Genomic DNA, 26,272 nt, shown 5'->3' on the forward strand with positions numbered 1-26,272 from the left:
GGCTGGTCGCAGAGCCCGGGAGGTGGCTCCCTGGCCTCCCCCACAGTGTGCCCGATGCCCGAGGCCCCATCCGGAGGGGCCGGGTCATCTCTCCCCAGCAGAGAAGCAAACATACCAACAGCGAGGGCTCGCGTCAAAGCTCCTACCTCCCAGCTCAGCCCCTGAGGGAGGGGTCAGATGGGAACCTGGATCTGCCCCCCATCCCCACGCTTAGCCCCCCTACCCAGGACAGGTTGTGGGGGGAACATGTATCCAGGGCCAATTCAAGGCTCTGGGGCCAAACGGCAGAGCCTGGGGAAGCAGGCCTGCCATCTGGGAAGCCGCCTCCCCTCCTCTCCGTTTCCGGCCCCTCGGGGTCCGCTGGGCTTCCCCCAGACCCTCTCACGGGGGAGCCAGGCCTGCCCATGAGCCGGGAGGCGACCGGCCTCCAGATCTCTGCCGGAGGCACGCAAAACCCAGAGGCCAAGCTCAGCCTGCGGTCTGGCGAGGGGGCCACAACGCTTTCCAAAGGCCACATGAAACCCACACGTCTGCCCACGGCTTCGGCTTTATTGGCCTGAGCTGCTCCAGCAGCCTGGGCCCCGCCAGGGACTGCCTGGCCCCGGTCACTGAGCGTCTTCGGGAACGCTGTCCACTTGTCACCTTCTGCTCCCCAGAGAGTCAGGTATGCCTGGGCAAGGCCGCTTGTGCAGCATCAAAATCTTACTGGGGTGAGCTGGAAAGGTGACAGGGGAGGGGCCAGGGAGGCAGGGAGGAGGGTCACACAGGCAGATGTTAGAGAGTCCTGAAGGCCCAGAGAAGGGCTGCAGGGAAGTCACCCCCTTTTAAGACCCTGCGCAGGGTCCTTCCCCAGGGCCACCAGTAGAGAGAGCGGTGAGGGAGCCGCGTCCCAATCAGAAAGCAAGGACAGAGGCCACACGGCAGGAGGGCTCTGCCAGGGTCTCACCCGGCAGCACACCGCTCCTTCACGGACCTGAGGACCATGTGCTCTTGGGGAAATCGAGGCAGGAGGCGGGGCTTCTGCATGGGTAAGGGAGGGCACCAACGTGAGACCCACCCCCCAGCCCCTGCCTCTGCTCCCCGATTTCATGAGCTGGGAGGGCTCAGAACGCTTTCCATGTGAAAACGGGTCAAGGCGGTCAGAGCTTGCTTCCTGGATTCTCTCCGCTGCCGGCCTCTGGGAAACAGCCAGTCCTGCCCAACGGCCTGACCGGCCTGACCGCGGGGACAGAGCCGAGCTGGCACCCCGGCCTCGGCTACCGGCCGACAGTACTGATCAGTCCTCACTCTGCCCCTAATTCTGGATGTGTCTGGAATTCTCCAGCGGTGCTCGGCTCCGGACACCCACTGGCCAGGCCGCCCTGGCGTACCCGGCGGATCTCTTTGCCTCCCTGCTTTTACACTGGGCTTACTCGGTCAACTATGCACCCTCTTGGAAGCTTCTAGAAGGCCACATGGTTCACTCCCTGAGCCCGATCCCTTGCAGGTTTGTTTTGGGGGTTAGGGACACACGAGAGGTCATCCTCGGGTCAGTGACCATAAGACGGGCGATCTGGGTTAGTGTCTGTTTGGGGGGTGAGCGGGCCTGCACTGGCGGGGGAGGCCCCCGTGCTGGCCGGGGTCCGCCGGGTCCTGGGCCAGGGTGGCGGGCCGTGTGGGGACGGGCGGCCTCCTGATCAGTAGATCCCCTTCACCCTCTTGTTGTCAGGGTCGAAGGGAGGCTTCAGGTGGGCCCGGGCAGGGTAGGCCACCCCCATCCGCTCCAGGGCGTAGTCCCCGCTCCTCACGAAGTCCAACGAGACCTGTCGCAGAACATGAGGGGGTGCAGGCCGCCCGTCACCCGCGGGTGTTGGGCTCCCGTCACCCGCTTCCCGGAGCGGGGCTCGGCCTCACCTCCTCCCTGCGGGCCAACCCGTCTCTGTGGGACCCGCCCTTCTCCGAACCCAGGACCTGCCCTGGGCCCGCAGGCGCCCTGCGGTGGCTGAGCCTCGGTCTGGCAGCCTGCGGGGACACCTCCAGCTGCCGAGAGCGTGGATCCCTGGGAAACTGGGGGACAGGAAAAGGCCGCGTGCCTAGACCCTGGCTGCGCTGGCCCCGCGTGGGGGTCCTGCCCTCTCGGTGCAGGGGCCACGCCCAGGGCTGGCTGAGGACAAGGCACCGTGGGCTCTGTTCTTAGAGGTCTCTTCAGGGGCGCCTGGGGGCTCAGTCAGTGAAGTGTCCGACTTCGGCCCAGGTCATGATCTCCCAGTCCGTGGATTCAGGCCCCACGTCGGGCTCTGTGCTGACAGCTCGAAGCCTGGAGCCTGCTTGATTCTGTGTCTCCCTCTCTCTGACCCAACCCCACTCATGCTCTGGGTCTCTCTCTCTCTCTCAAAAACAAATAAAAAAACATTAAAAAAAAAAGTCTCTTCTCTCCCAGCAGGTGGGACAGGCAGCCCAGGTCCCAGGACCCCCAGAGGCCCAGGGTGGGAGCCCCCTGCCCAGGCCTGCGTGCCGGGCCCAGCATGTCCCTTGCATCCCTGCCTGGGCTGGTCTGACTCACACCCGCCTCCTCCTTGCCAATCCTTCCAAGTGGCTCTCCCTCCGGAGCCTCTGTTGGGAGTGGGTGGAAGCCACAGCCCGGGGTCCCCCGAGGGTCTAAGGCTGAAGCTGGGAAGCTCAGCCCCAGCTGGGTGGGCGTCCCAGCCCCCAGGGCCAGAGCCTTTCAGGGCCCCAGTTTCCCGGCCGTCACAGGGCAGGTGCGGGGCTCTAGAGAGTGAGAGGCGGGGGCACAGAGGCACTATGGCAGTGAGGTCCTCATTCACACCGCGGCGCCCAGCCCGCACCACTGGCACCTGTGACCAGCCGGTCTGGCAAGGGCTTCGGGACCCCTCCCTGAGCAGAGAACGGGACCCCGGCAGGCCCTCGATGGGCCCGTTCTCTGCCCCCCGTCACTGTGCAGGGAGGGGCTGGGCTCAGTGGGGATCACTGGGGTTTATAAATGATCACGTGGCAAAATGTGTCAATGCGTGCACGTGTGCACACGTGTGTGTGTGTGCTGCTACACGCGGGCACAGCCGTTAGCACGAACGCGTGCCCCAAACCAGGGGCACATGTGGGACGAGGAAAGGGAGGAGAGGAATGTGCTCCCGGGAGGATCTGAGTCCAGGCCTCTGCTCTCCCGGGCTGGAGGTCTGGGTCTCTGGCCCCAGGAGCAGACGGCTTAGCCCTGCCCTCTTTCTTACCAAGAGAAGCTCCCAAAGTCAGATTCTTTCAGAAAGAAAAGACAGAACTAGCCACTGACCCTGCCCAGAGACAGGGCCCCATCCACCGTGACCTTGCCCTGTGCAGGGGTGCGGGGGTGCGGGCGGTGCTGGGGCGCGGACAGGGAGCCTGAGCAGGAACCGGGCTTCCCTTGGCAGAGCTGGGGAGGAGGGTGGGCTCACCGACTGGCCGCTGGGGTCCCGGATGTAGCCGTAGGCGAGAGTCTTGTCAATGGCAAACCCAAAGTCAGCCCTCCGGACGTGGCCGACCACCTGGCCGTTTCTCCAGATGGCCTCCAGGCCGAACATGGGCACTTTTCTGGAAGAAGCAAGAGAGAGATGGGGTCCCGGAGCCCCCAGTGGGGAGACCTGCGCCCTGGGGCTGGTGCCACTCCACGGGCTGCCTGGGACTCTGGTGCCGCCAGTGCCTGGCCCCAGGGCGCCGGGCACAGCAGACAAATGACTGAATGAATGAGCAGAAAAGGCCACCCCCAGGCCCTGACCTCACGTGTGCAGGGCCAGGCCGCAGGCATCTGGGAACAGCCCACCTTTTAACTTGCTTTCCCTGGACTTCTGAATAAGCCAATGCCCCCAAGGCTGGTTTTACTGTGGTTCTCTCTCCACAGAACGATGCATAATCTATCAAAAGGACTTTGCTTTAGTGCACGCAGGGGAGGAATGCAGACTATACAACTTCTGAAAATTCAGAAGAGAAAACAGAGATTAAACTGCAATCACCGCCAGCGCCCGGAAGTGACTGGCAAGCTTTAGTGCAGATCTCTGCAGACGCGTCCCTCGGCGTGCTTTATCCGCGCTGTTTATCCTGAGCCTGAGGGGCGCGCAGGGCCGGTGCTCCCGGGAGAGGGCGGCGGGGGCCCGCGGTGCTGGCGCAGCAGTGGGGGTCCGGCCCCGAGCCACGGCAGGGCACAGGGTGTGGGGGCCTCTGGCTCCGGGCCCCACGTGAATGAGGGAGGAAAGTGGGCTAGATGGCCGTTAGGACAAATCCCGGCCCTTTCGTCCCGCCCTGGCCTGGGGGACATATGTGGTTTGCCCAGGAGGAAAGAACAGGCTGGGAGGGCGGGGGGGACTCCGGCCTCGCACAGGGCCCAGGGCAAAGTGGCCGCTCCCTGCATCTCCACAGCCGGAGTCCTGGCTGTGTCCTTGTTTGGGACCAAGGACTGCCCTGGCTGCCGCACGCAGCGGACTCAGCGGCCCTGCGAGGCCGGCGGGCTGTGGTGGGTGCATCCAAGGCCCCCAGAGCCAGACTGACACCAGGCAGCCTGCAGGTGCTTCTGGAGGGCCAGGGGGCGGAGGGGCTCCGCAGGGCCCTGCCCCGTCTGCACCCTCACACCGGACCCTGAGCTGCTCCCCGGCAGGTGGACAGGCGGCGTGTGGGGTGCCCGCCCGGAGCCCGGTGGGGAGCAGCAGCAATAGCAGGCAGCTGCCGGCTCCCTCTCTGCCCCCTCCCCCAGTGGCTCCTCCGCTGACAGCTTCAGAAACCTGGGAGAATGGCTCTGTTCCTGGGGCCTCTCAGCCGGAATCAGCAAAGCCCAGCCGCCGGCCTGGAGACCGTTGTTACTCAGATTCCCGCGAAGACGCGGTGCTGACACCAGCTGGCTGTCATTTCAGAGTCACCCCCTCCCCCAGGTGGAGTGCAGGGACAGACGGACGGGTCAGATCCCAAGGACTAACAGCCGCCTGCTCACAGCTGACCCCCCGGGGGCCAGGAGAGGGCTCGGTCCCCCCTGTGGCTGGGCTCCCCTGTCCCCGGGCACCCCTGGTCTCCATCTGTAAGTGGGGGCGGTGGCCGCAGCCTGGCCTTCCCTCCGCCATCTGTCTTGGGGGGATTTAACGGGAACGTAGCGAGGGGTCACCACACAGTGACCTAAGCTGGGCTCCACCGTCAGGAGGTGGCCTGGCGGCGCCTTTGTCTTTTAAAAGCTGTTTGAGGAGGGCGTGCCCCCATGTCCCCTCGGGCCCTGCTGACCCTGCCCTCTCGGCTGGACGGACAGACACAGGACCCCCACTCACTCGTCCACCGTGAAGCACACCAGACGCCGGCGGAGGCCCTCGGCCCGCTGCTTCTCCAGGGCCTCGCGCCCCAGGAAGGGGACGGGGGACTTGAGCTTGCAGGTGAAGGCCAAGCCCGCCTCCAGGGGACTGTCGTCTGGGCGCAGGTCGGCGTGCCAGTGCCGGTAGCCTGGGGGGCGGAGACCCGGAGTCAGGGCCAAGCAGATGTGGGGGACATGCTCCTCCGAAGGTTCGCCGGGTGAGGCCCCGGGAGCAGGTGCCCCTTCCAGCCCCGTCCTGCCGGCCGACGCTGGGGAGGCACCTGAGCGGCCCTGCCCTCTCGCTCCCCAAACCTCCCAGGTTGGCAGGCCATGCAAACCCAGCTCCAGCCCCACCCGAGGCTCCCCTCCCCCTCGCCCTCCAAGTACTGCTGTCAGGGACCCCAGCGCCACCCAAGGCGTGCGTGGGAGACACGGTTTGTGGGCAGTGCAGGGGTGGGTGGGAGGGGGCTGGGGAAGCGAACACGAAGGGGTGAGCGGGAAGGGGAGTGGGGCCGGGAGGAGACACAGGGAGGCGACACCCTCGCCCCTCCCCCGCCCGCAGCGTGGCCCTGGGCAGCTCGCTGGCGCTGTGTGGCCCCGCACTCACCTTTCTCAATGCTCAGGGAGTCGATGGCCCGGTACCCGGCGTTGACGAGGCCGTGTTTGGTGCCCGCGGCCATCACAGCCTGGTACACGGGCACACAGGCCGGCCTGGGCACATGCAGCTCCCAGCCCAGCTCCCCCACGAAGGAGAGCCTCATGGCCCGCACCTGGGGGCACAGGCATGGCTCAGGCCCAGGCGAGGGTCTGGTGACCCAGGTCAAGTTCCTACGGTCACCATTCTCATTAGCTGGCCCGGGGCCCAGCCCACCCACCACCAGGGAATGGGTCTCCAAGGACAGAGCCCCACACAGCTCTGGAACCCTCAGAGGAGGAGAAGGGGTGTCAACACTGGGAGCAGGAGAGAGTGCACACACGGCTCCCAGGCCTCAACTCTTCCAGGTCATGGGGCGCGTGCCCAGACCAGCCACCACGTGACCACAGACTGGGGGCCTGGAACGGCAGAAGTGTGTCCTCTCCCTGTTCTGGAGGCTCGAAGCCCCAGATCAAGGCCTCAGCACGCTGTGCTCCCTCCAGAAGCTCTGGGGGGAGCCTCGGGCCTCTGGGGGCCGCAGGTGGTCCTGGGCTCTTGGTCACATCCCTCCCATCTCTGCGGCCCAGGGGTCCTCCTTTGTGCCTTCGCTACCCTGGCCTCTTATCAGGACACTTGTTTAGAGTCAGGAGCCACCCTGGTCCTCGACGATCCTGTCTTAAGACTCTCATCTGAGTCACATCGTCAAAGACACTACTTCCCACCAAGGCCACGTTCGGGGTCTGGGCGGGGGGCTAGGACGCAGACACCGTGCAATCCCCACAGTGACCTTTGGCAAGTCTCCTGGCCTCAATTTCCTCATCTGTAAATGGAATCAGGAGCCTGGCTCCATCTCTTTTAAGGTCTAGGACGCCTGGGCGGCTCAGTCGGTTGAGTATCCGACTTCAGCTCAGGTCATGCTCTCGTGGTTCATGAGTTTGAGCCCCATGTCAGGCTCTATGCTGACAGCTTAGAGCCTGGAGCCTGCTTCGGATCCTGTATCTCCCTCTCTCTCTGTCCCCTCCCCACCTTGTGCTCAATCTCTCTCTCTCTCTCTCTCTCTCTCTCTCTCTCTCTCTCTCAAAAATAAATATCAAGCAATAAATAAATAACTTAAAAATAAAAAAGACATCCCCCTCTGTCTGTGAGGGGAGCCGCTGGGAGGTTGGTGGCCTGGCTCACGGGTCACCGCGGCTGCACCCGGAGGGCTCGGAGGCCTCAAGGGGGAAGCAGACAGGTGAGTCGTCACCGTGATTGCTCTCCAGCCTGGCCAGCCTTGGCCGGATGCTGCCAGGACACGCGGCCTCCATCCCCCAGGACTGGAGTCGTAGGAGGACTGAGCCCGAAGCACAGGCCAGTTCTGTGGCGATGACCACATGCGGGGTGGACAAGTGTCGGGACGGAAGGTGGGAGGGCCGGGCAGGGCTGGAAGGTGACAGGGTTTCCCGCTCCAGACAGGCCTTCCCGGAGAGAAGGGGCCAGGGCACCAAGCAGGAGCAGGTGCGTAGGGGAGGGGCAGGGAGAGAGGGGCGTGCAGTGGGGTTGGAAGAACCTTGTCATCAGGCTGCAGATATCTGTGAGGACCATGTCAGTGACAGCTGGGCCCCAGGGGGCCACAGTGCTACTGACCCAGTGTCCCTGGGCCACGTTCTGCTCACACGTTGGGCCACTGGAGCCCTTCTCCCACAAACACAGAGGCGCAGAGGCGCCCAGCCTGAGCAGGCTCGTCTCTGATGGGCAGCCCGCCCCTGGGTACCGGGCTGGCGGCTGTGGGGGCCACAACCAGCAGCCCCTGCCGGTGGCCGGTGGCCTGTCCTGTACCGCTGGTTTGCTTGCGCGTCATTTACAACCCAGCCACGGTGCCTGCCTCCCGGCCTTCGGGCAAATCCTTGAGCCCACAGTGTCCCCAGGGGTAAGGCCTGAGCGCTCAGCTCCAGGGCCGTCCTTGTCACAAGAGGTACATCGAGAGTACAGCGAGGCGCGGAGCTCACAGGCACGAAGGAGCCAACCCCGCCGCCACGGCGAGCAGCTCCGGCTGGACGGCTGTCTACACAGGAGGGGGCGGAGGCCACTCCCCGGAGCGCAGACCCAGCGCCTCGTAAACCTGACACTTTAATCGCATTGCTGCCGAGAGACCGGACTCTGAAAGCTTTGGAAACGGTGAACATTTGCTCTGCGTTGCCATTTGCCCGGGCCTCTCAGAAACCTCAAAACTGACACAGAGAATGTACTGTTGACATTTCCCTGCTTCCCCCGTGCCAGCCGTGGGCCCCGACAAAGATTGCCTTGTCAACAGGGTTCCAATTTTAGACAGTCCTCGGAGGAGCTGGGGGCTCAAAGCCAATCTCATTTTGAAACAGGAAAAATCATTTTTAAAGCTCACCCATTAATGGCCCAGAATCGCAGGTTCATGTCAGACACACATGGTTCCAGTTAAGTGAGAGGGTCAGGCCTTGGGGCTCCGTCTGACTTCACCGGTGGGAAGCCTCTTTCCAGCCTCTCCCACAGCTCCCAGGACCCCCGATCCCCACCGCAGGCCGGGGGCTGGCTGCCTGGCTCTCTGTTGCACCTTCATGCCCAGGCCCAGCACACAGTAGGTGCCAAATAAATGCTTCCCAAAGGATGGAGGAAAACGGGGGGCAGACGGACCTCTGCTTCTGGCAAATTGAGGGAGAGTGTGGGGAATTCCGGGTGCATTTCTAAGTTCACAGAAATACTGGTTTTCAAGACATCCTGCATTTGTTTCCACTGGAGCCTGGGTTTGGGCGGGGGTGGGGGTCCTCAGTTCTTGTGAACAGGGACACACAGGAAAGAGGAAAAGCCAAACACGAGGAGACCTGGGTCATGGGCTCTGGGTCAGCCAGACCCCGTGGGGACCAGCCTCTCCCGGTCTCAGTGTCCCCACCTGCCAGTGAAGACTGGGCGGGACTGACTGCAAAAGCCTCACACTGAGGCAACCCCCCTTGCAACACAGAGCCCCACCCTCTCACAGACGCCACAGGCCCCGGACGAAGTCACAAAATCATGGAAGGTCATCAGGAAGGACCTTGAGTCAGACCTTCTCTCACCCCAAAGACCCCCCCAAGATACTGTTGGAATTGATAAACATGGGGTACAAAATCAACATATAAAAATCAATGGCGTTTTTATACCTTAACAATGAATAATCCAAAAAGGAGATTTTTAAAAAATTCCATGTATAGTACTATCAAAAAGAGCAAAATACTTAAAAAGAAACCTAACTATGGAAGTAAGAGACATCTACACTGAAGGCTACCAAACTCCGCTGAAAGAAATGAAGGAAGTTGAAATTAATGGGAAGGCAGCCCATGTTCATGGATTGGAAGGCAAGCATGACCTCAACACTACTGAAAGTGGTGTACAGATTCCGTGTGTCCCTATCAAACCCCCAGGGACACTTTTTGCAGAAATAGAAAACTCCATCCCAGCATTCACATGGAATCTCAAGGGACCTCAAATGCCAAAACAATCGTGAAAATGAATACGGCTGCCAACCTCGCAGTTCCTGACTTCAAAACAAACGGCAAAGCTCCCATAGTCAAAACCAGTGAGGCACCGGCATAAACCAGACCGAAAAACCGACGGGGTAGAAAAGGGGAGCCCAGAAATGAACCTCCGTGTATGTGGTCACATGATCTTCAGCAAGGCCGCCAAGATCACTCGGTGGGGAAGAGACAGTCTCGTCAACAAACGGTTTTGGGAAGACTGGGTCTTCACATGCAAAAGAATGAAGCTGGACCCTTACCTTGTTCCATATTTAAACATTAATTCAAAATGGATGAAAGCCCTAGTGTAAAGGCCTAAAACTGTAAAACTCCCAGGAGAAACGGGGGAAAGCATCATGACCTTGGACTTGGCAATGATTTCTTGGATATGACACCCAAGGCACAGGTAACAAAGAGCAAAAGTAGTCCAATGGGACTACACCGAACATGAAAATTTCTGTGCATCAAAGGAAACAGCCAACAGTGAAAAGGCAACCTAAGGCGTGGGAGAAAATACTTACAAATCATGTATCTGACAAGGGGTTAATATCAAGAATCCATAAAGAACTCCTACAACCAACACCAACGAAACAAAAAACTCGAATAAGAAATGAGGAAAGGACTTGAATAAATATTTCTCCCAAGATGGTATACAAATGACCAACAAGTGTAACGAAGGATGGTCATTAACACTAATCGATCATCAGAGAAATGCAAATCAAACCCACCATGAGCTATGACCTTGTACCCATTAGGATGGCTACTAAAAAAATAAAGTAAAATAAACCAGAAAACAACCCGTGTTCACAGGGATGTGGATAAATTTGAACCCTCAGGCACAGCTGCGAGGGAGAACAGTGTGGAGGTTCCTTGAGAAGTGATAAATAGAACGACCACGCGTCCGGGTGGATACCCCGAAGAATTGGGGACAAGATATTGAATAGGTATTTGGACGCCCACGCTCACAGCAGCACTGTTCACTGCAGCCAAGAGGTGGACGCAGCCTGAGTGTCCACGGACAGACGAACAGATAAACATGAGTGGGGTCTGGCCATACGACGGAATATCACTCAGCTAATGAAGGGAAGGAGGGCTTGGCACCTGCTGCAACACAGACGGACCCTGAGGACACGACGCTGTGTGGAATATGCCAGACTCACAACGGCGAGTCCTGTATGATTCCACCTCCACGGAATTCAAGTAGTCAAACTCAGAGAAGCTAGCCGGGGGCGACTAGGAGCCGGGCAAGGACAGACGGGGCGCGGTTTAATGAATACAGAGTTTCAGTTTCTCAAGAGGAAACATTTCTGGAAGTCTGTTGTACAACACGGTGAATACAGTTAATACTACTGAACTACACGCTTTAAACAGGTTAAAATGGTAAAAATAGAACACCCTTTTCTCCATGGACGGGCTCCTAACGTCCAGAGGGACTGGGTGACTTGCACCTTCTCGATGTTTTGGGTGCCAGGAGCAAGGAAGGGCAGCAGACGTTGATGCTGACAGGCTGACGAGGGGCCGGCCACCCGCAGAAGCAGCAGGGACCACGGGGGCAGAGAGTGCGGGCTCAGTCGAGCGAGTGGCTGACTCTTGACTTCCCCTCAGGTCATGATCTCACAGTTCGCGGGATGGAGCCCCGGCCTGCACCGGGCTCAGTGCAGAGCATGGAGATTGCTTAAGATTCTCTCCCTCCCTCTCCTTCTCCTCCTCTGCTCCTCTCCCCTCAAAATAAATACAAAAACTTTAAAAAATAAAAATAAAATAAATAAAGAAGGAAATAAAAAGCCCCCAGTGCTGCGTCCCTGGCCGCTGACGTCCCCGAGTCTCCTCTGCAAGCCGAGGATGATAACCGAATGACCTTGACAGGGGCGCCAGGGGGGCTCCGTCAGTTAAGGGTCTGACTTCGGCTCAGGTCATGATCTCGAGGTTTGTGGGTTTGAGCCCCGCGTCGGGTTCTGGGCTGCCAGCTTGGAGCCTGGAGCTGCTTTGGATTCTGTGCTCCCCCTCTTTCGGCTCCTCCTCTATTCGTGCTCTGTCTCTTTCTCTCTCTCAAAAATAAATAAACATTAAAAATTAAAAAAAAAAAGACGTATGTCCTTCATAGGCTCATGGAAGCGCTCAACAGAATCATCCCCATAAAATCCCGGGCAGGTGCTCACCATGGGTGAGGTGACGCCACCGCCATGCCCATTTCACAAAGAAGGAACCGGGGACTCAAGGAGTTTGGTCACTTGCCGCAGGCCCCCTGATGTCCTGGGGAATGTTTGATACTCATCTCCCGCGCTGGGGACGGGGGTGTTCTGGAGCACACTGGCCACTTGCTGTGGTGTAAGAGCCCCCCCCCCACCCCCTCCGCGGTTAATTTCAGGCTGCCGCTGATTTCACGGCCACCCTGGCGCACCCAGAGGGGGCCTCGCGACCAGGAGGTGGCAGCCCAGGGTTTCCAAGTGCAGGGGTGTGGGGGGGCCGTACGAGCCACGCCCCCTGCCCTCCGGACTGGCTTGAAGAGTTCTGGGAGGGAGCACGTCGGGAAAATAGTGGGCGCTTGGATTTTAGCAAGACATGACCCGGGAGCCCGACTCTCTGCGTCTGGGGCATCACTGGACCCCCGCCGGCTCTCCGTGGCCGCCGCCCCCGCTCAGATCAAAGGCCACGCAGGTGCCCCGGGCAGGGGGGGCCCACGTGGCTCCGGGGGGGGCCCTGGACGAGTGCGTCATCGGAACAAGCCTGGAGGGCGCCTTTCCGGGGAAATACCGCAGGAGGGCTCCGGCAGCCGCGCCCACGGACTCAGGCCAGCATGTCCAACCTTTTCAGATCACATCAGCTCGTGGAGGTTTTCCAAGTTCCCAGGCATGTGGTTGCGTAACAGCACCCCCGCCACGCACGTCTTCCAAACTCGGCCACTTCTTACCTAAACGAGGATTCCCGGGACCCCGGAGGCTGGCGCGGGCAGGGACTGGAGCAGCGGCGGCCCCCTGCAGGGGTCTGGCGCCCTGAGCCCACGAAGGGGGAGAAAACATGGCCGATAGGCTCAGGATCTTCAGTTTTGAGCCCCCCACGGGGCTCCCAAGACATCCTGGATTCTAACAACGCTCTGCTAGGGGGACGTGCGATTTCTCCCAGAGGTCTGGTCCAGAGGCTGGTGTGCAGGGGAGGTGGAGGCAGTGGGGCTGGGGGTGGGGGAGAGGATGACTGCAAACTGATTTCCAAGAATAAGAATAAATAAAAGGTATGATGCTCAAATCACATATCGAAAACTTGACCTTCGGGGGGCCCGGGTGGCTCGGTCAGTTAAGCGTCTGCTCTTGATTTCTGCTCAGGTCATGATCTCACGGTGCGGGAGTTCGAGCCCCATGCCGGGCATTGCACTGACAGTGCAGAGCCCGCCCGGGATCCTCTCTCTCCCTCTCTGCCCCTCCCCTGCTGCTGGACCCCTCGGCTTCCTTCCAGGCCCTGCCCTGCTGCGCTCCTCAGCAGAAAGCCGCCCCCGGCACCACAGATGTCAAGCCAAAGTGGACAGTCCCTGAGGAAGACCGCTGTCTACACCGCAGAGCAGGGCTGTAGGGGCTGAGGACGCCACTCATTCCCTGCAGGGAAAGGACAGAGCCCCGCCCCGGAGGGGCTCCGGAATCTCCGAAGTTCACGCCCTGGACGCCATCCAGACGCTCATCCGTCACATCTTCACCTTACGCTTTCCCCGCAAGAAGACACCCGGTCCCCCAGGGGACACCTTGAACAGTGGCTGTGGCCACACGGCGGCTTTCTCTGCTACACCCATGGGACCCGCCCCCCACCCCTGGCTTTCCAGAGCCACGGAAGAAACTGCACATGTGTGCAAAGCCACTTCTTAGGCAGCGGCTAAAACCCAACCATCAAGTGGCCACGGGCTCTGAAGCCACGGGGGCCCGTGTGGAGGCCCGCGCCTCCGACCGTCCACGTCACGCGTGCAGGTGGGAGAACATTCCACCCCTGACGCATCGAATCCCAAGGCTGCCACGGCGAGCCCCTCACACCGTCAGGAGAAGAAATCCGATCTCCTTTGGATTAATTCTCAGAAGATGATCAACTTTATCACCACGTCTCGGGGCGAGCCTGTGGCCCGGCGCCTGCCGCTGCCCAGAAGCGGGGGCCCCGTCCTCGGCCGGGGCGCCAGGAACACCGCGTCTCCCCCGTGCCACGCTGGGAACCTCGCTGGCCTGGAGGCCAGCGTGTGGGAGGCAGGGCCGTCCGGTCAGCCGCCCGCCAAGGGGCCGTCCCCTCCCCCGCTCTTCCTCTAAGACCGCGAGGCTCAGGGAGCCTGGGGCCTGAGTGTCTCGGGGAGTTATTGCAAAACCCGGCCATTGACCCGCCTGTTTGCTGTGAGCGTGGGTCGCGGCGGGCAGAGGCAGGGTCCAGCTCGCCCACCCTGCGCCCTGGCTGCCGTCTGGGCTCTGGCCTCCACATTCCGCGCACTGCGCCTAGGAGGCCTTGCGCCACGCAGGCCCGCATTCCTCCCTGCATCTGGTTGGCTGGAACCCAGTGACCTCCCGGACGGCCCGGCCGCCCCCGCTCTGGCCCCAGCGTCAGTCCATGTTGAAGCCAGCGCAAGCTATTATTTGGGAGGAGATGAAATCCCCCTGGGTTCAGAGCGAAGGCAGGCTGTCTGGACAGACTTTCCAGGGCAGCCCAGGAAGGATTTTAGATGCTTTCCAGCCTTTGTGCTGCAGGTGGGGAAACCGAGGCCAGGAGAGGTGGTCCCAGGAGGCCGGAGCAAGACTAGAAGCCAGGCCTACAGGCTCCCCGCTCTGTTGGGCACTGGTGTGACTTTGTTCCCGAACTCTCGGGTTCTGTGCTGACTCAGCTCCCGCCTCCACCGGCCTGTAAGGCCACCCCGGGGCCGAGGGCAGCCCAGGTCCCATAGCCTGAGGCCCGGCCAGCGGCGACTTCTCCATCTCTCCTACTGGACGGTGAATGGGGAGGCCACTGTACCCCAGGCTTGGATCATCCTGGAACACAGGACCTGGGCCGCTCTGTGGTCCGCAAAACCCGTCATGCTGCCGCCAAGGACACTCGGCCTTTGCTCCATGTTGCCCACGTCTCTGTGGCCCTCAGGAGGTGATACCCAGGGGCAGGGTTTCCGCACGTCTGGGCCCGGCTGGGCACCACGCCCCCTCAGCCTCAGCTGCATCCCATCCCTCGGATGGTCCTGCCCTCACCCCCTCGTCTCTAGAAGCTGGGCCCACCGGGGCCAGATGGGGTCCTTGCAGCAGGCCACAGAGCAAGCTGCAGTGACCTGATCTCGGGCTACTAGACGTGGCCTCCAGCGAGTAGCAGGGAGGAGGAGGCCGAGGAGGGCTGTGTGACACGGCCAGGCGCCAGGCGTCAAGGCTGGGCTCTGTGCCCACCCACCGCCCAGCCCCTGTGGGCCCTGTGGCATCTGGGAACACGCACGCCAGTGACCCCACAGGACACTGAATCCAGGTGTTTGCAGACTGGGGTTCTTCCTAAGGAGTGAGACAGCGTCCTCCTGGCCCTGGGTGCTGGCTGTCACGGTCCCCTGCAGGAGTCGCCACCTGCTTCTAGCCCGGCAGTGGGGAGAAAAAAGTCTGCGCTGGCCACCCCGGGCACATGCTCCTCCAGTCCTGCCAAGGGGGCCGGGAGGCTGTGGGACGGGGGCCCTGTCCTAGGGCTGAGCCTCGCCCCGGCCGGGAGGCCCGAGTCACCGTGCCTCTCCACCACCTTGTCATCCTCACTTGTCTTGCCAAACTCCATGCTCCCTGCTGGGCACCTGTTCCTGGGACCTCATGTCAGCCCCCCCAGCCCCCAGGCCCTCTCTCCAATGCAGGCTGGGCTGTGCTGCTGCATCCTTCCTGCCCCACCCCACCCCTACCCCAGCCCGGGTGTGAGCTTGTGGAGGGCGGGGCCCGCATCGCCATCCCAGCGCCTCCAGGTCCAGCGAGGTGCCCAGGACCTGTGTGGGGGGGGCACTCCCAGCCAACATGTCCAGAATTAATTCCAGAGCCAGGTGGGGGTGCGGGGGGACGGGCGGTAGAGGGAGGGCAGAGGTGGGGAGACGGAGTTCAGTAACGGCACTAGATCCTGCAGTTTATTTGGAACTCAGACGAGAACCTGAATTCGCCAGTGTGAGCTGATGAGGCCAGCCTCCTGCAGGCGGCACCCGGGACTTATGCGCCCGCTCCCCACCGCCATCCCCAAAGGCGCAGGACAGCGCAGGGCACGGGTGGAGACGCACTACCGAAGGATGGGCAAGGACGCAGGGGATGACCCCGCAGGCCGGGACTGTGTCCCTGGGACACCTCCGGGGGCGGGTCTGGGTCTGGTTCTGAGGAACCTGCCTTACGTCAGTAATTAGGGTCATAAAAGGCCCACGGTCAAGGGCGGCCCATCACCGGGCTGTTCCCAAGCACGGATGCTGCTCAGGGATCTGAGAGACCGTCACGGGGGTTTTCAGAGCGGCTCCTGGAGAACGTCTGAAGGAACCCGAAAACTTACAACCACCATCAGGGGATAAAGCTGCCTGCACGCTGTCTGGGGGCGGCCCTGCTTCTGCCTTAAACCTTAGAGACAGAGACGGGGGAAGCCGATGCAGGGTTAACCTCGGCCTTGCTGGGGGCAGAGTCCCGGGGCTCCCACGTCCTTGCTTCGGTTCACACGTGTTCCCAACATTTACAGCGAGACGCGGTGCCTGCCATCCCCTCAGCCGGACTCCGGCAGGGCGAGCTTGGTGCTCACACACCAGCCATCCCCGGGCCGAGGGCGGAGAGCAGGAGCTCAGACAGGTCCAGGGTCACACGCAAAGGGGTCAGGCTGAAAGTGAGCTGTGCCTCCAGGCCCCTCCCTCTGACCACCAGAAGTCAGCGCCAGAGGAGGCGGTGAGGAGAGCCAGCCCGTGGGGGTCCTATGCCCGGACTCGGGTGCCCTGTGACACCTTCACCTTGTGTCTGGCCTTTCTGTTACCCGAGGGAAGGGGTCATCCTGGAGTCCAGCCGCACTTTCCCTTGGCCGGAGACTTGACCCAGCCCAGCTCCCAGGCCCCGCCGGCCAAGTGCAGCCAGACGGCCACGGGAAGGCGGCCAGCACACTGGCCGGGAGCGGGTCCCAGGGGCCTCGTTGGAGCGGCCCGGGCCGGGAAGGGCTCCCACCTGCTGCTCCCCCCCCATTGACCCCCCCAGCCACAGGCAGGCCGCTCCCCTTCACACCTCCACAAGCCAGAACCCAGTCCCAGATGGGGCTGACACTGCCCGGACCCCAAGGGGGCCCCCAGCCCTGCTGCAGTTGGGGCCTGCCGAATGCCTGCCAGGGCCTGGGCTGAGCTGTGCCGCTTTCTCAAAGCACCCACCCTCTCTGGTCCTGGCTGGCAGCTCTGCACAAAGGAGGCAGGAAGCAAGCTAGACAGAGTAGACAGAGACCCCTTCCCCTGCACGCCCCCCAGCTTCCTGTCCCTCAGCTCCGCCCCCGGGGAGTGACGGCAGGAGCAGAGCCGGCCCGTGCTCCCCTGGTCCGCACACCCGCCTTCCTCCCCACCTGCTCTCTGGCAGCCTCCTCACAGAACGCAGCTCCACCTTGTTTACGCACTAACGGGACCCAGGTTGGGCCCCGACCTCCGGCCCCCCTGCAGCCCAGGATCCCACTCCTCACCAACATTCCTGGGCACCTTTCCCACCGAAACCCTGGACGAACATGGAGGCAGAGGAAAGGGAGAGGGCCCCCCACGCCGCCCTGGCGGTCCATCCCCGGGGCCCCCTGCCTGACGGCCCTGTCCGCTCTGTGGATGTGGATTTGGGTGCTTTAAAGCTTCAGGAGCTGAGGGCCGCGGGCAGCCCGCCCGGCCTCTCTGAGCTCAGTTCCCTACATCACGAGCTGCTGTAGGGCCTGGGCCAGCGCCCCTGGCCGGGGCCTTGACCACCAGGCCGGAGAATCACAGACCAGCTGTTCTCCTGGGGCGATTCTGGCCCCGGGGGACGCTGGTCGCGTCTGGACACATCTGTGGTTGTCAGAGCTGGGGGTGCTCCTGGCGCCGAGCGGGTGGAGGCCGGGGGTGCTGCTCGGGCCAGCCTCCAGCACAGAGCACCCTCCCCAGCGTTCACAGCGGCGAGGCTGAGGAACCTCGTAACAGAAGCTTCTGCTGTTAGTGCGGATTAAGCGGGGGTGCGTGCACCACGTGCTCAGAACCGTGCGCCTTTACTGCCTGCTCCTCCCCTTGGCCTCGGGCATTCAGAACGGGGACCAGGGCACTTCGTTTCTAACAAGGACACTGAGATGCAGGGAAGGGACGTGCTGGCCCAGAGCTGGACCCGGCCTTGGGCCCCTCTGCCCCCCTCCCCGTCTCTGAAGAAGCTTCCAGCCAGAGCCGAGTCCTACGGAGCCCTGGCACTGTCCACCGTCCCGGAAGGCCCTGGGTCCCGGGACTTTCTGGAGCTGGCAGCTGTGTGACAGGAGCGTCCCCACCACCCCGCAAGGCTGCGTGGGCGGGAGAAGGCCAGGGGTCCCCACCGAGGCAGCAAACTGCTCCGCTGTGCCCGGTCCTGACGTTTCCAAAACCGTGAAGGAAGCGCGTGCCTCCCTGACCTGGGGCGACATGGTGCCCCGTGCCTCTGAGGAGGGGACGCTGTGGGCGGCTGTGCAGGTGGCGAGGCTGTCCTTCCTGGTAGAAGCTTGGGGGTGAGCCCCCCAGCAAGGGCCGGGCACTGGGCAGAGCACCGGTGAGGCCTGACTGGGACCCGTCACCCCTCTCCAGCCCAAACAGCCTGTGGGCAGGACCACCTAAGTCCCTAAGGTGAAGTGGAGCACGGAGGCTCAGGAAGTCAACAGACCTGCCCAAGGGCACACAGACCCCCAGCTGCTAGCCCCAGGCACGCTGCGGCCGCCTGAAACCCAGGAGCCAGCGGCGCGTTGGTACCTACCAGGTGCCCGGCGGCTCTCACCAGCTTGTGGGTGGAGAAAGGGAAGGCCTCATTGCTCAGGTCCGCATCGAGCACCTCCTGGAGAATGGCCCGGCTGTGGGCGAGAGCACAGTCGGTGAGGCAGTCAACAAGCACTCGGGGGGCAGGCTCTGCGGCAGGAAGGCACCGGGGACGGAGCCGTGAGCAGTACACCTCCCTGTCGACGTGACGCAGACTGACCACAGACGGGGCATTAGGGAAAACACGAGGCGAGGACCCCGTGTCCCAAACACAGTCCCTGAGGACACCCGCTCAGCAGGAACGGGGACGGGGGAGCCCAGCCCGGGGGGAGGCCAGACCCACAGGAGCTCCTGGAGCCAGCGACCTAACTAGCTGACGCCCACAGGTCCTACCCAGTCCCAGGGTAGGAGCCTAGTCTGTGAGCTCCCAGAAGGCAGGGACTGCCCTCCTCACCTCCCGCCCTGGCACCGGCACCCCGGGGCCTGGCCCCCGTGCTGGACGCGTCACCTGACCCATCGCCGGGCCCAAAGCTCTCAGTACCCATGGAAACCTTCACTTCCTGGGCCCCTTGCCCCTCACCTCCCTCCAGGACTCAGTTCACTCCCTCCTGCCCTCCTTGGCATAGCCACCCAGGTGCCCTTCAGGTCTTGCTTAGCTGCTACCTCCTCTAGGAAGCCTGCGTCGACTCCCCGAATCTGGGTCAGGTGCGCTGTCTCTGGGTCCCGAGGCTCTGATGCACCTGACTAGGCGCCCCTCGCATGGCTTGTGCTTGCCCCCGCCTGCCCCTAGACCAGGGACTCTGTGACAACAGGGCTGTCCCAACGTGCTTGGCACAGAGAACACCAGTAAATGGAACTGACTGACAACAGCCTGGCTTTGCACCCCAGGGTGGGCACCCCATTGGCAGGAGACAGCCCCCCACGGGGGTCCCAGCAGGTGCTGGGGCTGCAGGACACGGCCGCTCAGAATGCCTGCGGCCCACCCAGATGCCCACCCCCACGGTGCTGGAGCTGCCCACCCACGCCGGTCCGGGGTGCCCAGCGCGCTGCAGGACGCGAGTGTCTTATGTAACACCCGCCCCCGGCACCCACGTGCTGCCAGCCCCCAGAGAGCCTGTCTCCAGTCCTGCGGGAGCACGGCCCCGCTGCAGCCCCGGGGGGCGGCCGGTGTCTTCCCGGCCTGCTTCTCGGCAGGGGCAGGTGCCTGCAGGTGCCTGCAGGTGCCTGCAGCTGCCGCCGGGGGCTGGGCCAAGGGTTTGTAGGGGGTCCTTAGCACGATGGGCAGGGCTAGCCCTAAACTGGGCTGGGGTGCAGGAGGCTGTCCTTCCACGAGAGGCAGCAGGTGGCGCTGGAGGGCCCGGGCCAGAGTCACTGGTTCAAGTCCCGGCTCCCGGACTCACCTCTCAAGCCCCTCCCACATCCTCTGCCTGGGCAGTGAGGCCCCCTCCCAGGCCCTGGTGAGCAATCAGTGCAAGAGCATGTGCCAAGCGCCTGGACCTTGGACGTTGGTTATTGTGACAGGGACCATCTACTCGCCACCTGGGGCCCTTGAATTTAAGTACGTTACGGTGAAATATGCAGTCTCACCGGACACGTTTCAAGGGCTCAGTGGCCGCCCACAGCTTAGTGGCTGCCGTACTGGGTCCACCCAATTACGGAACGCTTCCAGAGAGTTCTACAGGACAGCAGGGCACTTAGCATCGCCCACGGTCCGGGTGCCGGGCTAAATGGCTTCCCTGACAATTCAGAAGGCCCAGCTCCCACTGGGGGTGCCAATGAGGCTGTCACCTCACAGGGACGCAGGGCCATCCTTGAAGGAGAAGGCACATCGGAGCAGGAAGTGGGGTCACCATGTCACTCCCCCCTTCCCGGAGCGGCTTCTAATGAGGCAGAGGAGGCTGGCCCATCCCCGGGGGAGCCCTGCCTTGACCTGGCTGCCTGCACTCTCCCTCCCCTGGCCACCACCTCTCATGCCTGGCTGTGGGCACTGTAGCAAGAGTAGGGGGAGGCTGCTGAGGGCCGGCTGGGACCCCAGCCCCATTCAGCCCGCAGACGGGGAGCTGGCTGGCCCCGGGGAGACCTGGGAACCACCCCCAATGTCTGTACTGGCTGAGCCGGGCCCTGGATGGTCTCCCTGGGCCCCATGTCCCTCCCCTTAGTGGTGGCCAGCGACCTCGCTCCGCCCCACATTCCTGTCCTCCCTTCCTGGTGCCTCGCACTCCGCCCAGCTGACCTGCAAACCGCCCTCAAGTCCACCGGGAGCACCAGCCATATGCTCAGTTTTGGGGTCTCCATCCCGCCAGGACCTCCTGGCCCCCTGGACACCGAGGCACCTCACATACCCGCTGACTTCCTAGCCCGGCCCGACATCAGACGCCCTGTGAAAGCCCAAGTCTGACCATGTCTCGCTCTGCTCAGGGCCCCTCACCCACAGCCGCCTGGACCCGCAGGCTCTGGCCTCCTCTGCTCCCGAAGCATGCCTCCAGCTGCCCCGCTCCAGCCGGCCCCACTCTGCCCTCAGACACGCAGGCACACCCCAGCCCCCGGGCCTCTGCACCTGCTGTGTCCTCTGCCTTGGAACACCATCCCCCCAGAGAGCTCCGGAGCTCGATCCCGCATTTCTTCCAGGGCTTTGCCCAAATGTCCCTGGAGTGGAGGCTGGCGTTCATGGGCAGACGCCGATCCACATGAAAGTACACGATGTGCTCGGATTCAATTCGTTCGTTCAGCAGACACGCATCTGCCGTGTGCCCCTGGGATCCCAGAGAGACCCGGCTGGCAGGACGTCACCTGGACACAGCCTGCTTCGTCTGAGCTCGCAGCCTGGGGCACTGGCTGCCGCACGGCCGCCCGCCCTTCCCCTCCCTCCCACCGCTGAGGGTTCCTGGGCTCCGGGGTCAGTGACTGAGCCCGGGTAGCAGGTGTGTCGTTGCCCAGAGGGTGTGTGACTCCTCGGGAAGGGTGACGGTGGGTGTGCCCAGCTGCGGGGCTCCCAGTCCCGTCCTCACCTGGCGGGGCCTTGGACGCTGATCATGCCCAGGTCCTCGGAGCTGTCGATGAGCTGGCACCGGAACTTCCGGTCCTGCAGCACAGTGCTGATGTGGGACCAGTTGTGCTGGGCCACGGCCCCGCCCACGGCCAGGTAGTAGCCGTCCCCTGGAAGAGAGGCGCTGAGGCTGAGAGGCAGCGGGGCCTGGCCAGAGGGCAGCGACCTCCCCAGCGGCCCTGGCTTCTCTCTGGGGGCAGGGGTTGGGGGCCAGGGTGTAGGATTCCTGAGGGCCGCACACAAGGGAGCACTGTTCCGGGGGAGTCTGAGGCTTTCTCCCACTTCTCACAGGGCCCCTGGTCCCGGGAAGGGTGGGAGCCCCCCACACCATCGAGGCACAGGGCTCTGTCTGTCATCAGTGCTGGGCAGCCCTGTTCAAGTGTCTTTTCCTCTCTGGCTGTGCTTTCACTCCGTGTTCCCCTGGCCCCTGGTCTCTGGGTCCCCCTGTGGCCAAAGCAAGACCTGCTGGGCTGGGTACTCCCCACTCCATGCCCCCAGAAGACTGATGCTCAGCACCACCCAGGGTTTCAGAAAAGGAGACGGAGGTTCAGAGAGGTCCCATAGTAGAAGATAGATTCTGTCCAGCTCTGAGTCACGGCCTGGGCCAGGCTACGGGCGAAGGGAGGGCAGCCTGCCTGGGCCCAGCATCCGGGGAGAGCCGCTGCCCAGGGGGCTGGGCCAGCGGTGTGGCCTCGGACCCTCCACACAGCCTCCCTGAGCCCTGCGCTCCCATCTGTCACCGAGCGTCAGCGTAGCTCCGTCGGTGGGGGGGCTGTGAGGTGCAGCCACTGCTGGGCCCCGGGCGGGCTCCCGGGGGGAGGAACCAGGGGAGGTGGGTGAGGCAGGGGGGACGGAGGCGGGGGGCCCTCCTTCATCTCAGCTTTCTCTGGACCTCCCCGCCCATCCTGTCTCTTTCCTTCCTTGTTAGTTCGGACAGGGGTCCCCCACCTCCGAGCAGAGGCCCCAGGTGACCCCTGACCTCCCCTGCTTCTCCATCTGTGTAATGGGAGCATTCCACACCGCTGCTGCGGGCGGGGCCTGGGGAGGAGCCGGAGCTGAGCAGGGCTGGTTCTGCGCTGGGAGGGGGAGGCATCCTCCCCTCGGTCCATGGCGGCCGCTTCTCTACCTGGCTCTGGGCATCAGCCCCTGCAGGCCAGGCATAGCAAGTGGGCACGGGTGGAGATGGGCATGGGACCCCTGAGGCTGGAGAGTCCTCCTGAGTGCCCCCCGGCCCCTCCCAGGGGCTCCCCCGCAGCGGTGGTGATAGGCACAGCCACCCGCCGTGATTGAAAAGTAGGCACACCTCACTCTCCTTCCCTGGCAGAGGAGGGCCCGGCTGGGGCAGAGGGCTGGGGATGAGAGAGCTCCAGGCCTCTCTCCCTCTCCAGGAGCACCTGCTGGCCAGGCTTTCATGGTGGGGAGGTGGGCCCGGGCAGGGTGGGGTGGGGCGGGGCTGGAAGCTTGGAGGCTCCTCCCTCCCCAATCCCACCCACAAGGAGCAGAAGCAGGGGCTTCGGGTCTCCTCCCCCCCTCGTCCAGGTGACCCCGGGACGCTCCCCACCTTGTTGCCTCACATGCCATGTGTCCCTCTGCCCCACCCCCTCACGTCCCACGGGCCTGGGCCTCCAGGAAGCCCTTCCTGAATACCAGAGCTAGAGGCACCCCTGTCAAGTGGCCAGACCCTAGGGTTACCAGCGGCCCTGCCGTCTCCTGCACCCCCACATCCCAGAGCAGCCTCTTAGTGCCTCCTCTCAGCACCCACGGGCAGTAGCATCCCTGGGCCGGCTAGCCGGATCTGTCCCCTCCTGGCGCCAGCCTCCAGTCCCCCACCCCAGTCCTGTCCACCACATCGGGAAGCCTTTGCTCCCACGGATCTCAGAAGGGACCAAAAGCGCTCTGCCCGCCTGCCGGAGGCCGCACCTCACAAGGCACGTGGTTCTGGCACACTTGGCTGGTCCTCACATGGCCGTCCACTCACCGGTGCCTCGCTGGGCCTGAGCCCCTCCTCCTGGCCTTCCGGGACCCAGCGCAAACCCCCCTCTCCAGGAAGCCCGCTCACCCACCTCAACCCCGCAGAGCACCGACACGGCCTCTCCACAGTGGCCTGCCCTCTTGCCTGTGGCCGGGGACGTCATCTGTCCCTCGTCCCGTCCCCTACAGCCAGGACCATGCCCTGCAGGTACCTTCGGATCCTTTGGGCTGTGGGGCTGGGACACACAGCCTGCTCCCCAATCCCTGCCCCACCCCAAGGATACCACCTGGGAATCACATAGGCCTTGGCACCAGACCAGCCTGGCCGAGGGGGTCTGTGGCTCGATGGCCTCACTTCTCACTTCTCTGAGCCTCTGTCTCCTCATCTATAAGAGGGGCTGAACCACACCTGTCCCCATAGGACTGTTCGCACTGTCCACTGGGTAAGAGTCTGCCAAGGCCCCGGCCACATGTGATCGGGTTTCCTCTCTTCCTCCTCCGTCTTAAACTGATGAGCACAAAGGGAGACAGAGCCAAAAAGACAAGCCGGCCCCCAAAAGGGCCCCCGACCCCTGGGCTGGGGACTCTTACAGGCCTCGTCCTCTGTGTAGTCCCGGGGTCTGCAGCCACCCGAGGCCCCTCCCCAAGGGACGGGAGCTGCCGGGCCGCCTGGGGCCAGCGGGGTGGCAGCTGCGGGCCTGGCGCTCTCGGGCAGCTGTCTCTCTCTGAAGACCCAGAGTGCCGGGTCCTGCGGCCGCAGCGGCCCAGCTCCGGGGTCACCGGGCACTGAGCCCCGGGGACCTGAGGGCCGCGGATTTTATTCTTTCCGACTGTCAGACTGCCTCCTGCATCCGCGTCTTCCTTTGGGGATGTCAAAGATGGTTCAAGGTCACGGTAACCGCGGATAGCTGCCTTGTACGTGCCCGTGATCGAGGGCACACCGCCCGGTCCTCCTGTCCATGGTGTAACAGGTATAATTAACCGGTGTCTAAAACATGCATATTTAACGGGCATGCATATTCATGGCAGGAGCGGTACAGTTTTTAAGGCCGAAAATAAAACGCAGTCCACATGCCGCCGGTTTTCTCGTGTTTGGCCGTGTCCCCGGGCCGGCGGCACGTTCCAGAGCCTCCGGCTGTGACTCAGGCGTCACGGTGCCTCCCTCGCCACGCGCCCCGCGCTCCCGCTGGCAGCGAGCGCACCAGGCAGTCGTGCCGTCGGCGCCGGAGTCTGGGAAAAACACCCCCCCCCGCAAATCATGAGCGCCTTGCCTTTGCCTCGGCGGCGGCACAGCCTGCGGCCCGGGCCAGGCGGCTGCTCCTCAGCCCGTCCGCGCCAGGGATCCGCCAGCATCGTCGGGACGGCCGGATCGCGGCGCACCCTCCGGCAGCGGCTCAGCGCACAGAGTGCTTTCACTATCGTTCCCTGTCGTTAGGCGACTAGCAAAGTCCCCATTCTCAGAGGCTCAGAGCCGTGGGCCACAGAGCCAGGCAGTGGCAGGACCCGGCCAAGGATTTTGGAGACCTGTGTCCTCATCGGGTCCCTCTCCATCCAGCTCCTTACAGGCACCTTTCTAGCTGGGGCAGCTCCTACCCATCCCCCAGGGCTCACATCAGAACGTCACCTCCTCCAGGAAGCCTTCCTCACCTTGGCTCAGCTACTTCCACAGCCTCCAGAGTCCTGCTCTTTTCCATCCCCTTGCTCTTCCACTTGGTGTTCGAATGGTCTCTCCCTGGCCCTGTCCGCACCGTGAGGTCTTGGAGGCCCCACCGGTCCAGCCCCCTTCATCTCCTGCCTCCCTGGCTGCCCACCTCCGTGTTACCGGAACGCCTCTGTGAGCACCGGAAGGAAGGGCGAACGAGTTCATTCACAAAGCACAGACGCTCCGGCTGAGCCCACTGCTGCCCCGGCCTCTGCGCCACCAGAGCCGGAGGGAAGGGCCCCCAAGCCCCGGCTGCCCGCAGTGAGACCGCTCACCCCTGCTCACGGCCTCCCGTCGGCCGGTGCCACCCCACGGCACTGTTCAACAGTCAGCCAGAGACCCGGGAGTCCCACCCACCCTCAGCCCCAAACCCTCCCCAGGGGAGCCCGTGGCCAGCGCAGCAACCTTGTGCCCTCACCTCTGCACGCCCCGCCCCCCCCGAACATACACTCCAGGGGCTGGAGTCCCCTGCGCGCCTCCAACAGCCTGGGACACGGCGAGTGCTCAGCAAGTGCTGTTTAACTTGCACCCGCCTAGCTAATGCGCCCTCCTTCAAACTCGTCCCTCCTCCCCCAGAGCCCCAGGGGCTCGCCCGCCAACCCCTGAGTCGCGCTGAGGACGCAGCTACATCTGTGGGCAGCACGGAGCCAGGCCCCTGGGGCGTGGGGGCTGCCAGCTTCTCTGAATGGGCTGAGCCCTTCCTGCTGATGGGCCCGCCCCCTGGCACAGCTGACAAATCCAGGCGGCGGATCTGGCTCAGCGTGCCGTCAGGGCTGTGCAAACAAGGATTGCAGGTGCTGAGCTACCTGTCACTGGAGGCATGCAAGCAAAAGTGAAGGGGCTGCAGACGGCAACTGAGTAACAGCTTGAGCACTGAACTGTATACCTTCTAAGGACCCGCCCCAGCCCGAGACGGGGTTCAGGGTTCAAAGTCCGTTCTGCATAGACTTTGGTGGCAGAAAGGAGTTAATGTGCCCAAGCAGGAGGGGGCACGGCCTCATCCGCGGCTCCCTCTGTTCTGGGCAGACAAGCTGAGCATGCCCACACCACGGCGTGGACCAGCTCAAAGACATAGTCACGGAGTACTCAGCCGCATCACTGCCCAAACAAAGCCGGCCTCCGGCTGCAGCGACGCCGCTCACCTCCAAGCCCCGAGAGCGGCGGGCCCGCAGGCCAGCACGGAGCCGCCCGGGGCAGCCCGCCCCCGGCCAGGGGCTGCAG

General features: G+C 63.2%; 1 protein-coding gene across 1 annotated transcript in view; it reads right to left on the bottom strand.

Moving 5' to 3' along the window:
• Window positions 1–529: 529 nt before the first annotated feature.
• SARDH (sarcosine dehydrogenase) overlaps window positions 530–26,272 on the bottom strand; it is a 52,831-nt gene continuing 27,088 nt past the window's right edge. Inside the window, exons 18-23 of the mRNA XM_029919544.1 lie at window positions 21,341–21,488; window positions 18,334–18,427; window positions 5,901–6,063; window positions 5,274–5,442; window positions 3,426–3,561; window positions 530–1,802 (exon numbers count right to left, since the gene is read on the bottom strand). Coding sequence (XP_029775404.1) covers window positions 1,677–1,802; window positions 3,426–3,561; window positions 5,274–5,442; window positions 5,901–6,063; window positions 18,334–18,427; window positions 21,341–21,488 — 836 coding nt within the window. The 3' untranslated portion in view covers window positions 530–1,676. The remainder of the gene's footprint in view (window positions 1,803–3,425; window positions 3,562–5,273; window positions 5,443–5,900; window positions 6,064–18,333; window positions 18,428–21,340; window positions 21,489–26,272) is intronic.

This window comes from Suricata suricatta, chromosome 13, assembly GCF_006229205.1.
Source record: "Suricata suricatta isolate VVHF042 chromosome 13, meerkat_22Aug2017_6uvM2_HiC, whole genome shotgun sequence".
NCBI lineage: Eukaryota > Metazoa > Chordata > Mammalia > Carnivora > Herpestidae > Suricata > Suricata suricatta.